The sequence below is a fragment of the Nicotiana tomentosiformis genome, chromosome 12, assembly GCF_000390325.3.
Source record: "Nicotiana tomentosiformis chromosome 12, ASM39032v3, whole genome shotgun sequence".
Taxonomy (NCBI): Eukaryota; Viridiplantae; Streptophyta; class Magnoliopsida; order Solanales; family Solanaceae; genus Nicotiana; species Nicotiana tomentosiformis.
Window position 1 is genome coordinate 20714620 of NC_090823.1, and position 13899 is coordinate 20728518.

The following is a 13899-nucleotide window of genomic DNA, read 5'->3' on the forward strand; positions in this document are numbered from 1 at the left end:
TCTTTTCCTAATCTTTCTCTAAAGCCAAAGGCTTCAGATAATTAGCAAGATCCACCGACCGGGATAGCAAGTTGCACCAATAGAGACCAAAATAGTAACATTCCTCCTCCTTAGTGGATTTTCAGAAGGGGCAGCATAATGTTTTCCAGAATTCCCATGAACTGGGGACTGTGGAAGAGGAACACCATCTTCATGGTCAGGTGCAGTCAGTGGAGATGATGTAATAATTGCTGGTGAAAGAGTGGATGAAGATGGAAGTGATGTAGCAATTGCTGGTGTTGGTAAAGATGAAGATGAAGCTGGTGGAGTTGAAGAGTGAGAAGTAGCTATATCAAATACAGTGTTGATTGTTGGATGCTCGCCAACCAAAGATGGAAGGGACCCGGTACTCAGCCCCGCAGTACCGGGCACAACAATTGAGGCCCGAAAATAGGAATTGACATTATCTACCAAATCAAACTCTCCCCAAAGTGTCGAGGCATCGTCCTCGGTTGGTGTAACTGTCTCAACAAGTCGAGCATCTTGTTGAGATGATGAGGATCGCCGTCTTCTATGTAGAGAATCTCACTCATCACTATCTTCTTCATCATCATCGATCGTCACGGTGTCTATGAACGGCCCGGAAGGAGGGCCAGTCACCATCGCTATCAGAGATGACTCGGGGGCATCGGTCCTTGCCCTCTTATTCTTTTCCCTGGCTGCGGATGAGAGTCTTATCTTTGGTTGTTTGTCTTCCATCCAGGGACTCCGTAAAGAAACATTTTCTCCCGAAGCAGGCACGGAGACACCTGTTTGAGTAAGTGCCTCTTGAAGCAGCCTCGCTGCATCAGCAGGATCAGCCAAAACATCCTCCTTGGGAACAACAACAGAGCATGCGGGTAGACCTAATTTTATAGACAAGTTAGAAGGGATCAATCCAGTTCTTCACATGAAAAATTGAAACAAGGTGAGTTTGAATTACCATGGTTCTTGGCCTTCCACCCGTATTTAGGGGCCAGTTCTTTCCACAAGCGAGTTTCGGGCGTCGTAACATCCAAAATCTTTTGTACCCACCGATCCAAACCTTCAACCACCGGTGGGATCCATCGGGTTGCTAAAATGGGCGAAGCATGGAGGATCAATACGACTATAGAAAAATATTTAGTAAAAGGAAATTCTAAACAAAGAGCTTACAAGTGCGGTTCCAAGAGGCCGGAAAGGATGGGGCCATTGCTAGAATGATGTCGTTAGTGGCAGTTGCAACAAACTGTTCCATCCACCCACGATTGTTGTCATCATCCATGCTAGACAGCATAGCATGGTGGCCACGCTTGCAGAGGTTTATCATTCCCCCGCGGAAGATTTTAGGAGAATAGAGATTCATCATATGATCTAAGGTTAGCTCATCTCCAGTCTCCTAGCATAAACGCCGAAGGCAAGCAACTGTCCTCCACATAGAAGGACTTATTTATGCCAAACACACTTGGTAGAGGAGGCAAAACTACGCAATCACAGAGTCAAGCTCTCCGCTCAAAGAGAACACACCCAAAGTAAATGGATACATGTAAAAATATGTAAAACCCTCCTTGGGTAGGGTGACTCCCTCCGATAGATAGGAGCAATAATATCCAAGTCATGGCAGCGACAGTATTCCTTCATAGCAGGAATGCTAGAAGGACATATGGAAGAAGGATACCTACTGTCGGCCCATGCACGAGAGTTAGAAGTAGGGAATTTCTCTTCGAAGTCTTTTGTGGTAATAAGACTTCTAGGGATGATGGATCCCACTGTTGGAGGAGTAGAGTCCTAGGCCTTATTCTTGTTCTTTGAAAAACCGGTACGCTTTGAGGAAGAAGCCATTGTATGGAAGAAGGAGAAGGAATTTTGTTTAAAAAGAATTAGAGAAATGATGAAGAGCAAGATGCAAGTTAGATAACGGAAGCTTGAAAAATTATGAAGTATAAGGGAGAAGGTTGATACGTATATGTAAAGGTTTCGGTGGCTAAATTCATGGCCATGATTACCTCGATAATCGGCAAAAGTTGTACTGAATCATGGGATGATGCGTGTTTAGGGCATTAAATGCGGAGAGACGTGCGTCTAATCAATCATCAAAAGCCTTCAGAGGGAATTATAGTAATTTTCTCCAAAAGAGTGTTTCTACCAACTTCTCGGTAACTCAAAGTTATGTCACCGAAAAGTAGGAAAACTATCTGTATAGGGTAAAAATATGCTATGACATGTGGCTGTCCAAAAAAGGGACACGTGGAACCCAAGACGGGAGGATGGCCGAAGATCGAAGGCAACTGTTACGTTTGTCACCAGAAAGAATAATGCTGATAAATATATGATAAATGCTCTTCGCCGGTAGCATTTAATAGAGAATATTCTATGACATTAAGAGCAATTACCCGTTACAGGAAATTTGGCATTTATGTTCACCGTTACATCTTCATCAATGTCCCTCATAATTGACATTAAAGAAGGGCACAATCCTAGGACCTTTTTCATATCTATAAATAGTGAGTTCAGTTGTCATTGTATACAAAACTCAATACAATCTTATCTTCTTACTTTTTTATTTCATTGGTGTTGCGCCCTGAAACCCTATTCCCGGAACTGTTGCTTCTGTTGTTTCGTCTATATCCTAAGGCTAAGTATTGCATAATTCTTCGATTATTTTATTAATTCAAGATCAAATTAATTTATTTGTCTAGAAATCAGTATTTTAAAAGGCGTGGGCGTAAGGCGGGGCGTTTTACATATGCCTCAGCGGGGCGTAAGCCCCGAGGCGTGGGGCTTACGTCCCATAGGTATTTAATTTTTAATATTTTATTTATAAACAGGTAAAATTGCATAAAAATTGAATAAAACTATATATGTGTGTGCTCCATCTTCACAAAAAACTAATCAAAACAATCTATTATACGTTACTTACAAGCACAAGTAATTTGAGTCTAAAAGAATAAAATTTTCTATATGGAGGAACAAAAAAGATGATTAACCTGCAATTTGAACTTTGAATTTGCTGCTATGAAGAAAAATGTAGTTCTCTTTGTATTTGTAAAAAAATTAATATTCGTTGCTTCTGGGAGATATTAGCAGACTAGCGGACAAGATAAAAAATTGATAAAACCATGAATTAGGGCTTAAATCAATAAAAAAAGGTCTTTACTTTTAAATTTAATACTTTTGAGTTCCTTTTTAAACCTTTTGAGTAATTAACAAACTGACTTTTGAGAATTTGGGTATTATATGAAGGATTAATTCAACAAATTTTGTTTTAATTTTAAAAAGTCTTTGGGGCTTACTCCTTACTAAAAAAAACTCGCCCCGAACACCCGGGCGTACGCCTCTTGAGACTTTCGCCCTACACCATCGCCCCGGGGCGTTTTTGGTACGCCTCGCCCGGGGCTCGCCTCCAGAAACGCCTTTTAAAACATAGCTAGAAACCACGTATAAATTCAACTGTACCGTTTTTTGAGTAAACAACTATCATGTAAATTCATGAGATGGCTATTATATATGTTTTGAATTATTTTACAAATTCCTATATTTCTGAAGTGACCTCAAGGCTTACTGTGGTCCGATCAATATCCTGATCGAACTGCAGAATGGAGATAATACTTAATTTATTCAAATGGTATTGGTTCCTACTTGAAAAGCTGCCTTCTTTATTCAAGTTTCCTGTGCAACTCTGTAGTTTACATCTCCTTAATTGGCAGCCATGAAAAAAGTCCCTCCAATGAAACCTCATTTTTTCAAACCAATTCTGCCTGGTTTCAAGAATGGCCTTGTAAGTTATTATACTTTTAATTGTTTCATCTTTCTATATATTATCTGCTATATATGTGGTATAAAGGTGAAGGAGGGAATGTGAGAGACTTTGTAATAGTATATATTGTCACTTCCTAAAAAAAATATAAGTAACAATCATTTTGGGACAAGTATGCTACTTAAAACTTAACAATTTGTTGTATTGCAGAAAATACCTATAAGTTTCTTGAAGTATCTGAAGCAACACGAACATATTGAACATGCAATACTGAGAAGAAATGGTAAGAAGTGGATGGTGAAGGTGAATATGGCTCTCGATTCGAAGATGGTTGGACAGAATTTGCAGAAGAGCATGATTTGCAATTGGGAGATATGTTGGTGTTTAGACATGAAGGTAATATGGAGTTTGATGTTTCCATATTTGCATATTTTTCTTAAGTGACTTTGGGTGTAATTAACAAATGCAACAGAAAAACCAAAGGCTGACATCAAGGCATCAGGCAAGGCTTTCCCCAATGTAGAAGCTGCTAATAAGGAGATCCATATCAGTCACTCTCATCTCATTTGTACTATCAGACCTTATTGCCTTTCAAAGCATTTTCTGGTAAGTTCACAATTCCTGTATGTATAAGCTTATGAGAACAATTATATCTTTGACAATTTGGAAGTGTAAAACATACATGCATGCATGCATGCATACATACATACATACATATATATTGACTGTTTATTTGCAATTGGTTATAAACTTTTCAGCACATTCCGAGACAATTTGCACTAGATAACAGACTCAACAACAGGAAATGTACGATAATTATGAGGGACAAGCGAAGGTTATGGACACTTAGCAGGTATAAAAGTTGTAGAAAAACCTACATTGGACGCGGATGGCATGAATTCTGCACTGACAAGTGCTTAAAGGAAGGAGATCGTGTAATGTTTGAGATAATTTCCAATGGAGAGACACCTATATTTAAATTTCATGGCAAGTTTCTCATCTTAAATTTCATTCTGCTTTCTACCGTTTAATTAAGACAAAATACATAGTTTACCCATCGACCTTGCAGCGAAATCCCTTGTATACACCTCTCGCTCACGGAAAATTTTTTACACACTCAACCTTTCAGAAGTGTGTCTAAGACACACCACTTTTGTGCTTGACAAAATTTTCAAATAACGTGAAAGTCATGCCCTAATAGGGTCGTGACACGTGTAATTGACCTTAAAAATAAAAAATATATATATATATTAGAAATTACAATTAAAATCCATCTTCATCTTCCCATTTTCTATCTTAAGCACCATTGTTGCTGCCACCATAGTTGTTTGTGAGAAAGTTTCCAACAACACCAAAATTCAACCACACTATCTAAACAACTAGCCAAAAATAATCGAGCAACAAATTGAGTTCAACAACCCAATAATCAACAAGACCCAATTGAATTTACAAGCTTTTTTTGATACCTCAACAATGGTGGATTCTAGACGTTTTTACCAAACCTTCAATACTACTGTTAAAACTTTTAAATCTATCGCAAATAAATAATTTTCACAATATTTAGACAATAAACCAACAAAAATCGCTCAATTTTAGATCTAAAATTTTATGTTCTTTCAAAAATTCTATTTGAGCAAGAAGATGGGAGGAGGGTGGTCTGAGGAAGAAGACCAGAGGGAGGGGTTCCTGTGTGGAAGGGACACAAAAATGGGATTTTTGACGAGCTTCACGTATGTTTTTGCGTGTGTAAACACGCAAGTGCTATCTGGTCAAAAGTAGTGTGTCTTAGACACACTTTTGAAAGGTTGAGTATGTAAAAAAAATTTCGTGAAGGAGGTCTGTAACAGAAATTTCGCTATAAGGTTGATGGGTAAACTATGTATTCTACCTTTAATTAATTACAGACAGAGGGAGGGGAGGGGTTCCTGTGGGGAAGGGACATAAAAATGGGATTTTTTACGGGTTTCACGTATAATTTTGTGTGTGTGTAAACACGCAAGTACTATCTGGTCAAAAGTAGCGTGTCTTAAACACACTTTTAAAAGGTTGAGTATGTAAAAGGCCTTCCGCAAAGGAGGTGTGTAATAGAAATTTCGCTACAAAGTTGATGGGTAAACTATATATTCTACCTTTAATTAATTACATGATACAACACTAGTTTAATATCCAGATTAATTAACTACATGTTAGATGAAATGAATTCATAGTTTGGTTCTAATATGATATATATATAGAGAGAGAAATTTTTGGTTTAATTTTTGGTTCTAACTACATGTGTGTGTGTTGGAAGATCTCTTAATCCAAAATAAAAAAGACGTATGATATTTTCAAATATCTAGAAAAGGGCATTCCTTGACAGGGCTAAGCTAATACCGGAAGCTAATAATGGTGGAAAGTTATTATCCAAAGGTGGAAGTTCAACCCATAGTTGCACTTAATTAATTACTCTCTCCGTTTCAATTTATACGATAAAGTTTGACTTGACACAAAATTTAAAAAAAAAAAAAGATTTTTGAAATATTTGGTCGTATAAGCTTAAGAAGCAAAAATTTTATGGGTCCGTGACACTTGTGTTATTATAAAAGCTTGTCATTTATGGTAAAGTGAGTAAAATAAAAAGTTAAAACTTTAAAGTTAAACTATTTCCAAATATATAAATGGATCATTAGACTAATAAGAAAAATGTGTCATTTAAATTGAAACGGGTGGACTAGTATATATCCTCACCTCCTATTTCATACTTATTGTCATCAGAATGAATCTTTTCTGCTTCAACTTAGTGTTCTATTTTTGGTTTGAATCCATCTTCAGTTTCAGTTATGACGTTTTTTGTTTCTATTAAAAAAACTAGATTTGAGAGGAAGTCCACCCCTCCATCCTGAAGTAAAGAAGAAGAACATGAATTTGGATGCTAAAAGAATCTCAGATGAAGGTCTGGATATTACAAGCAAACACTTCTACTTGTCTGATATATATACCCTTGGCTTCCTTTCCATTTCTGATTGTAATGTTTCTTCTTGGTTACTTTAAAAGAATAAGAGACCTTAGGATTAAGACCACGGACGCGACTGCTCCAAAAGTACAAGTACCTGCTTTAACATCTACTGATGCTAACCCTCATTTTGTATCTACTGTTAAACATTATGCCATCAAATATCATGCTTTGGTAAGTGATTTGACCAAGTTTAAATAAAAAGCTTAGCTAATTGTAGTAGTTTTTTTTTGTGTGTGTGATAACAACGCGGCATTGATCTCTATATTGGGATAAAATTTGAGCAGTATTTTCCGTTGGATTTTGCAAAATCAACTGGCCTGATGAATAGACACTGTGAGATAACTCTTGTCGATGAAAAACGGAGATCATGGTCAGTGTGGCTAGGGCCAATGGGACATCACTTTGGAATTAAAAGGGGATGGCGAGAGTTCGTACAAGAAAATGGTGTCCAAATAGGAGATACTTATAAGTTTGAACTCATCAACAATGGCAGAATACCTATAGCGCATTTCCATTGTGAGTATATATGTTGTTGTTTTTCCTCTGTCCCTTTTGTTATCAGAATATGGGAGTTTGTTGTGGAACCAAAGAAACAATTGTTACTGAGATTTTAAAATGTTATGTTAACTTTTGAAGATACACAAAATCTTAAAGGTTCAAATAGTGTCGATTGTTGATATTTTAAAGATACACAAAATATTTTGATATTTTATTATGTGGCAAATTTCCTAACATTTGCTTTATGATGAAATTTTTTCATATAAAAGATCTACCAGCTTAGACTTCCATGATCCTAGCTATAATGGTTTTATACAATCAACTCCTTGAAATTTCGAATAATAACTGAGGCCATGTTTTGTTTTTATAAATTGTAGGTATTTTCTGGGAAGGATGCCAAGAATCACCCTCAGAAGACATTGACAAGATGCTGAAGCAGTTGGTGATGGGCAAGGAAACAAGCACTGAAGCAAGTGAATATAATCTTTTTGGATTTTGTACATGCTGCTAAATTTTTAAAAAACTACTTTCTGTATGATGTGTTCTACTTTTGTTTTGAAAATATCCTTTCATACACGACTAGGAATTAATTAGATTAAGGTAGCCTTTTGGATTCTTGCCCATTGTAATCAAACCAGAATTTTAAGGAACATAAATTGAGTTCCCGTGGTCTTCCCGGCCTTTGGTCTAGTGGTAAGAAATGCAACATGTGAATTTGTAAGAAATCAAACATGTAGCAGATTCAAATCATCTTGTAGACAAGAGTCTTATGTTTAACTATTTAAAATTATTTAATAAGTTATATTTCTTTTGTTTGTAATAGAAAGTCACTTAGCTTAGCTATTTATATAATACTTAAAAGATCACTCAACTAGATTTCTCAAATTTTTGATGTCCATATATCTATTTTACTTTCTAAATTGAAGTAACATTTATCTCTTTTTAATACTTTATAATTTTATGAGTCTTCTCTCTTTTTACTCTATATTATGGATTTACCTATAGAATAGTTAAATCTTACTTATAAAGTAAAAAAAGAAAAAAAATCAGGCATATATAAAGTTGGAACAAAATAATTAAAAAAATTATTAAGTATTTATAAAATATATTATAAATATACCTCTATTTTAAATAATTATTTTTTATATTACATGCATAAAATATATCCTTTAAAAGCTTTTATTTTCTTTCACTTTCAATTGTATAAATAAATTTTTGACTTTAAATAATTGTTTTACTTGTAAAATTTATTTATTCTATAGATAAGTCCATTATAATATATATATATATATATATATATATATATATATATATATATATATATATATATATATATACCAAATAGAACCAACTGGATTGGGGTTTTTATATATATCCCAGACAGTAACATACGAAATATAAAAATCATAGTCTAAAATATATGGCTTTTCAATGCTTTGAGTGGTTGAATATAGGCTAATAAAGATAAGGGGTTAGAGTTATTTGGGAGATAGTATCATATACCGAGGATTCTGGGGATCACTACTAGTATTGGAATTTGGAAGGGGTATTAATTAGGAGGATAAGATTGATGTGTAGTTAATATAGGCTCTAGTGATGGTAATGAATCTAATGATTGATTTTGCATGGAAGGGGAGACGCCAGCAAGGCTGTTTTCCCTTCTCAAGAAAAACTTTACCAGAAGTAGAAAGCTTACATTTTTCCAAATTAACCAGTCTGTTGCACATGCAGTAATCAGTATGAATAATTAATCACAGTATTATTATTCAAAAAATAATTAATCACAGTATAAAATTCTGCATGATATAATAAAGTGTTTGGATGGCGATACTAAATAATATCCACAATAAATTATGTGAGAATTTATGTATTACTTTGTGCGGGATACAATATGAAAAAGAATACATATATTAGTAATACAAGAATTAAACTATTTAAAGATAAAAATATTTATTAGTAATTACCATATAAATAATGTCTAAACTGATAATATCTACCTAAACAATTTCTACATTACTAATTCTTACATAACTTGTGAAACAATCGACCTCTGATGTTGGTATTAGTTATTGCTTCATGTGGCGAGTTGCTCATATTTTAATTCCTGTTTTTGAAACTTAATTACAATGAAAAATTTTCATATCCCAAGTCTATAAGAAGCAATTCTTCTTTGGGTTTCTTCAGTTCTATTATATTTGTCTTGAGATATTGTTGGCTAACTTGTTTCGAAACATTTTTCGAATTGGCTCTTACAATTAAGTAGGCGTTTGAACATACAAAATGTAATTAAGTTAAAAATTGATATTTGAAATTTGTTTGTATATGCATTTCACTTTTTAAAAATATGTTGCAGGTTTGTGAGTGGAAAAAAAAAATTTCGAAAAACTTGAAAAAGTGGTTTGGTTTTCGAAGAACTTATTTTCGAACAATTTCGAAAAACTTACAAATTTTTATGGACAAACACTTTTTTGAAAAAACAAATCCATAAAAAAAAAAAAAAAAAAATCATGGACAAACGGGTCCTAAATTTACAACAACTTATGATACCTTATGCGAAAAACCTACCTTAATACCGGCTAGTAACAAAAGTGTGTGTATATTCAATTATATACATTTTGAAGTATTTTACATTTCCTACTTTTCTGAAATGACCTTTAGGCTTCCTGTGGTCAGATCAAATAGCCTGATTGAACATTGAAGTGCACCATTAATTCTTTGAAAACCCACCTGCATATTCTTTCGTTTCTATCTTAGCAAAAACAAAAAGAACACCTTTTCTTCTCTAGTAACTACATCTCCTTAATTGGCAGCCATGGAAAAAATCCCTCCAAAGAAACCTCATTTTTTCAAACCAATTCTGCCTGGTTTCAAGAATGGACTAGTGAGTTATTATACTTTTAATTTTTTCACCTTTCTATGTATTATTATCTGCTATATGTATGTTATAAAGGTGAAGGAGGGGGAATGTGAGAGACCTTGTAATAGTATATTGTCACGTCCGAAAAAAAGATATGAATCATACTTTGTGACATGGCTATTTTAATTACACATATTTTTTTACTGCAGAAAATTCCTGTAGGTTTCTTGAAGTATCTGAAGGAATATAAGAATGAACATGCAATACTAAGAAGGGGTAGTAAGCAATGGGCGGTGAAGGTGAACGGCCGTCGATTCGAAGCGGGTTGGGTTGAATTTGCACAAAAACATGGTTTGCAGTTAGGAGATATGTTGATCTTCAGACATGAAGGAAAAATGGAGTTTGAGGTTGTCATATTTGATTCAAGTGGGAGTGTCAGAGAATATTTGCAAGAAGAAGTCCATACTGTTGAAGAGACTTCTAAGAATTTTGAATTTGAAGGTGAAGTCTTTAAGGCCTGCTTGTTATGGAAATTAAACTATAACTAAAATACATGTTTTCATTAATTAGTCCGATAAATAACAATAGCAACAGGAGTATATATTAAGGTGAGGGATCGTGGAATTATTAAAGCTTTTTGTCCCACCTTTTCACTTTAATCACTTGACTTACTATATAGTATTTATATAGTATAGAAATTTATGCTCTATGCCGATAGTACCCGGTTCAGATGAACCCGGCGCGAGTACTCTATACATCCGCCCCTCAACACATAAATGATCATCTGGGAAAATATGAGCTTTGGCCCTCTGTTGATGTTAATGAAAAACCAAGAAATCTGTCTTCTTTGAGTGTACAACAACAACAACTCAATATAATCTTACTAGTGAGGTTTGGGGAGGGTAGTGTGTACGCAGACCTTACTCCTACCCTGAGGTAGAGAGGCTATTTCCGATAGACCTTCGATCGGCTTCCTCCCTACAAGAACTCCTCACCTTGCTCTTGGGTGACTGAACTCACAACCTTCTTAGAGTGTAATTTTCCGTATTTATTTTCTTGACAATGTAACAGAAAAGCCAAGCCCCAGCATCAAGTCGTCAAACATGGCTTCTTCCCATGCAGAAGCAGCTACTCATGCCAAGCTGCCTTTTGGTCAATCTCATTTTGTATGCACTATTAGATCCTATTGCCTTTCGAAAGGTTTCTTGGTAAGTCTTAAAACTCATTTCACGCAAACTCTCTACCACTGGGCTAAAAGAAGTATATGTGCGGCGGATTCAAGATTTTAAGTTTATGGGTTCTACAAAAATCTCAAGTTAATATACAATAATAACTGGATTGACGGACTAGGTTCCAAGCTAAAAATTCTTATACATTTAATAAATTTTTCAATACAAACAGAAAAAAAGTTAATGGGTTCACGAGAACCCGTAACTATTGTACTGAATCCGCCCCGTGTGCACCATTTTTTTTATTTTTTTCTCTTTAGTTTGTTTGGTTATATATTCGAAGAAAACATGAAGAAACTATTTAATGATGTATGCAAATGGCTATACACCATGTCAGTGCCTTCCTCAGCAATTTGCAAAACCAAATGGTCTCACGAACAAGAAATGCGATTTGATTATAAGAGATGGAAGACAAAGGTCGTGGAATTTAAAGTTAAGTTTTAGTCGTAGACCTCGAGTCTATATAATTGGAGATGGATTGCGTAAATTCATTGTTGATAATTGCTTAGAGGAGGGAGATCGTATAATGCTTGAGGTTGTTACTAATGGAGAAACACCAATATGGAGATTTCAAGTTGTTACTAATGGAGGGACTCCAATAAGGAAGTTTCAAGGCAAGTTTCTCATCTTATAACCAGACTCTTATTTGTTTGATGATTTTTTCTATTATTATCATATGTACTATACCATATTCTGTATGTGTAGAATTTTTTTCTTCTTTTTGGTTGTCTAAAGTGTGTGAAACAAGGAATTTACACATTATGTTTCCTCTCTATGTATAAATACAACAACAACAACCCAGTATAATCCCACTAGTGGGGTCTGGGGAGGATAGTTTGTACGCAAACCTCACCCCTACCCTAGTGTAGAGAGGCTATTTCCGATAGACCCTCGGCTCCCTCCCTCCAAGAACTCTCCACCTTGCTCTTGGGGTGATTCGAACTCACAACCTCTCTATGTATAAATAGTGTAGTTAAAATGTAATGTAAAGGGTACTTTTTAGTTACTTCTTGATACAACTAGAGTGCTTCATCTTAACTGACTTTAAATCAAACTCTAATTAAAGTGCAGTTTCAAAGACCAGTCCCGGTCCTCAACTTTCTTCTTACACCTCTACTGCGAAGGCTTTTTTTAAAAAAAATTATTATTAATCTGTGGAATTAACTTAAAATCTAGTCAAGTTCAAATTCAAACTGTTGAACTTTATTTCATGTCATATTCTGTTCTAATTAAATCATTTCCTTCCAACATGATTTGGGACAACAGACATTAGGAAAAAGCCATCAAACATGAGTCCTCTCAATGCACACGTATCTACTACAAATTATGGTGATGATAATGATCGTCCTTATTTTATTTCAACCATTAAACCTTATTGCACCAAGAAGTCAGTTTTGGTAAGTGCTTTGAACTTATTTTAGTTTTTGTTTTTAATTTCTTTGCCTTTTTTGTTTTTGTGGTGACAACTGATCAAAGCTTGTTCTACATAATGGTAGTATTTTCCACTGGATTTTGCAAAGTCAAATGGATTGATGAATAGAAAGTGTGAGATGATTTTGAAAGATGAAGAACAAAGATGTTGGACAGTGTGGCTAGGGAGAGAAGCACATCATTTTGGAATTGTAAGTGGATGGTCAAAATTCAGAACAGCAAATGGTCTCCAAGTAGGAGATGCTTACAAGATTGAACTCATCAAGAATGGAGAAATACCTATAGCTCACTTCCATTGTAAGTGTTCTTCACTTTTAATATATTTTTGTCGAGTTTAAGTTCTATGCTCTAGCAGTGCAAAAAGATATTTACATAATCATGTCATTTATAAGGTAACTTCAAATAAGCCCCTTTCCGTTTTACGGTTTCTATGTATCATTTCTCATAATTGTGTTATTATTATTGCAAATGGTTAATTTAAAAGGTATTTACATGTTTGTTATACTTTGAAATTATATTATATTACATTACTAAGGATGTCATATTGAACACATTACACAATGGGCTCCCTAGCCAGATGTTGTAACAACTTTCATAATAATGTATTTGCAGGCAAATATTCTGAAAAGGTTGCAAAGAGGGAGGAACAGTAGTGAAGCAACTTGACTTTTGGGTTCCTTTTTTTTTTGGGTCAAAATTTTGTTAATCCAATATATGTGCATAACCTCAAAATTTTCTTCTACAAATCTCCATGTAAGTTATTTGTCTGAGAACTGCTACTCGAAAGACTTGGAAGTAATGACTTGTGGTTGTATAAACTACTAGGATATTTTGTACCATATGGCCTTTCCTAAGGTCATTTGTTAAATTATGTTCTCATTAGTTCAGTGTGCTAAATTTCATCTTTTAAAGTTGCAGGTTGAATTTTTCTTTTTCCATACAAATTTAAACCACAGAGTTAATGAGGATCATAGATGGATTGATTAAGGACATGTTCTTGATGCCTGATATATAGTTATTTAGCAGGCTAACTCCACTTAATTAGGGCTCTAAACTACGGTTTTGAGGTCTTTTTGAATAAGCATCATAAAATTAGGTTGTTCAGTTCTATGTTTTTTTAATTGCTATTCTATAA

At 34.7% G+C, this 13899-nt stretch overlaps 2 protein-coding genes across 2 annotated transcripts in view; both read left to right on the plus strand.

The window, feature by feature from the left end:
* LOC104087897 (putative B3 domain-containing protein REM15) overlaps positions 1 to 7238 on the plus strand; it is a 222796-nt gene extending 215558 nt beyond the window's left edge. The window contains exon 17 of the mRNA XM_070191792.1: positions 7220 to 7238. The gene's annotated coding sequence lies outside the window, so the exon portion shown is untranslated. The remainder of the gene's footprint in view (positions 1 to 7219) is intronic.
* Positions 7239 to 12603: 5365 nt separating this feature from the next.
* On the plus strand, positions 12604 to 13449 carry LOC108944643 (B3 domain-containing protein REM10-like). Its single transcript, XM_018769868.2, has 3 exons — positions 12604 to 12730; positions 12830 to 13061; positions 13377 to 13449. Exons 1-3 carry the CDS (start codon positions 12623 to 12625, stop codon positions 13415 to 13417), a joined length of 381 nt encoding a protein of 126 aa, XP_018625384.1. The 5' UTR covers positions 12604 to 12622; the 3' UTR covers positions 13418 to 13449.
* Positions 13450 to 13899: the final 450 nt, after the last annotated feature.

Coding starts and splice junctions, on each gene's coding strand:
- LOC108944643 (XM_018769868.2), top strand. CDS start 12,623: ATGAGTCCTCTCAATGCACACGTATCTACTACAAATTATGGTGATGAT. Junction 12,731..12,829: donor GCACCAAGAAGTCAGTTTTG/GTAAGTGCTTTG, acceptor ACATAATGGTAG/TATTTTCCACTGGATTTTGC. Junction 13,062..13,376: donor ACCTATAGCTCACTTCCATT/GTAAGTGTTCTT, acceptor ATGTATTTGCAG/GCAAATATTCTGAAAAGGTT.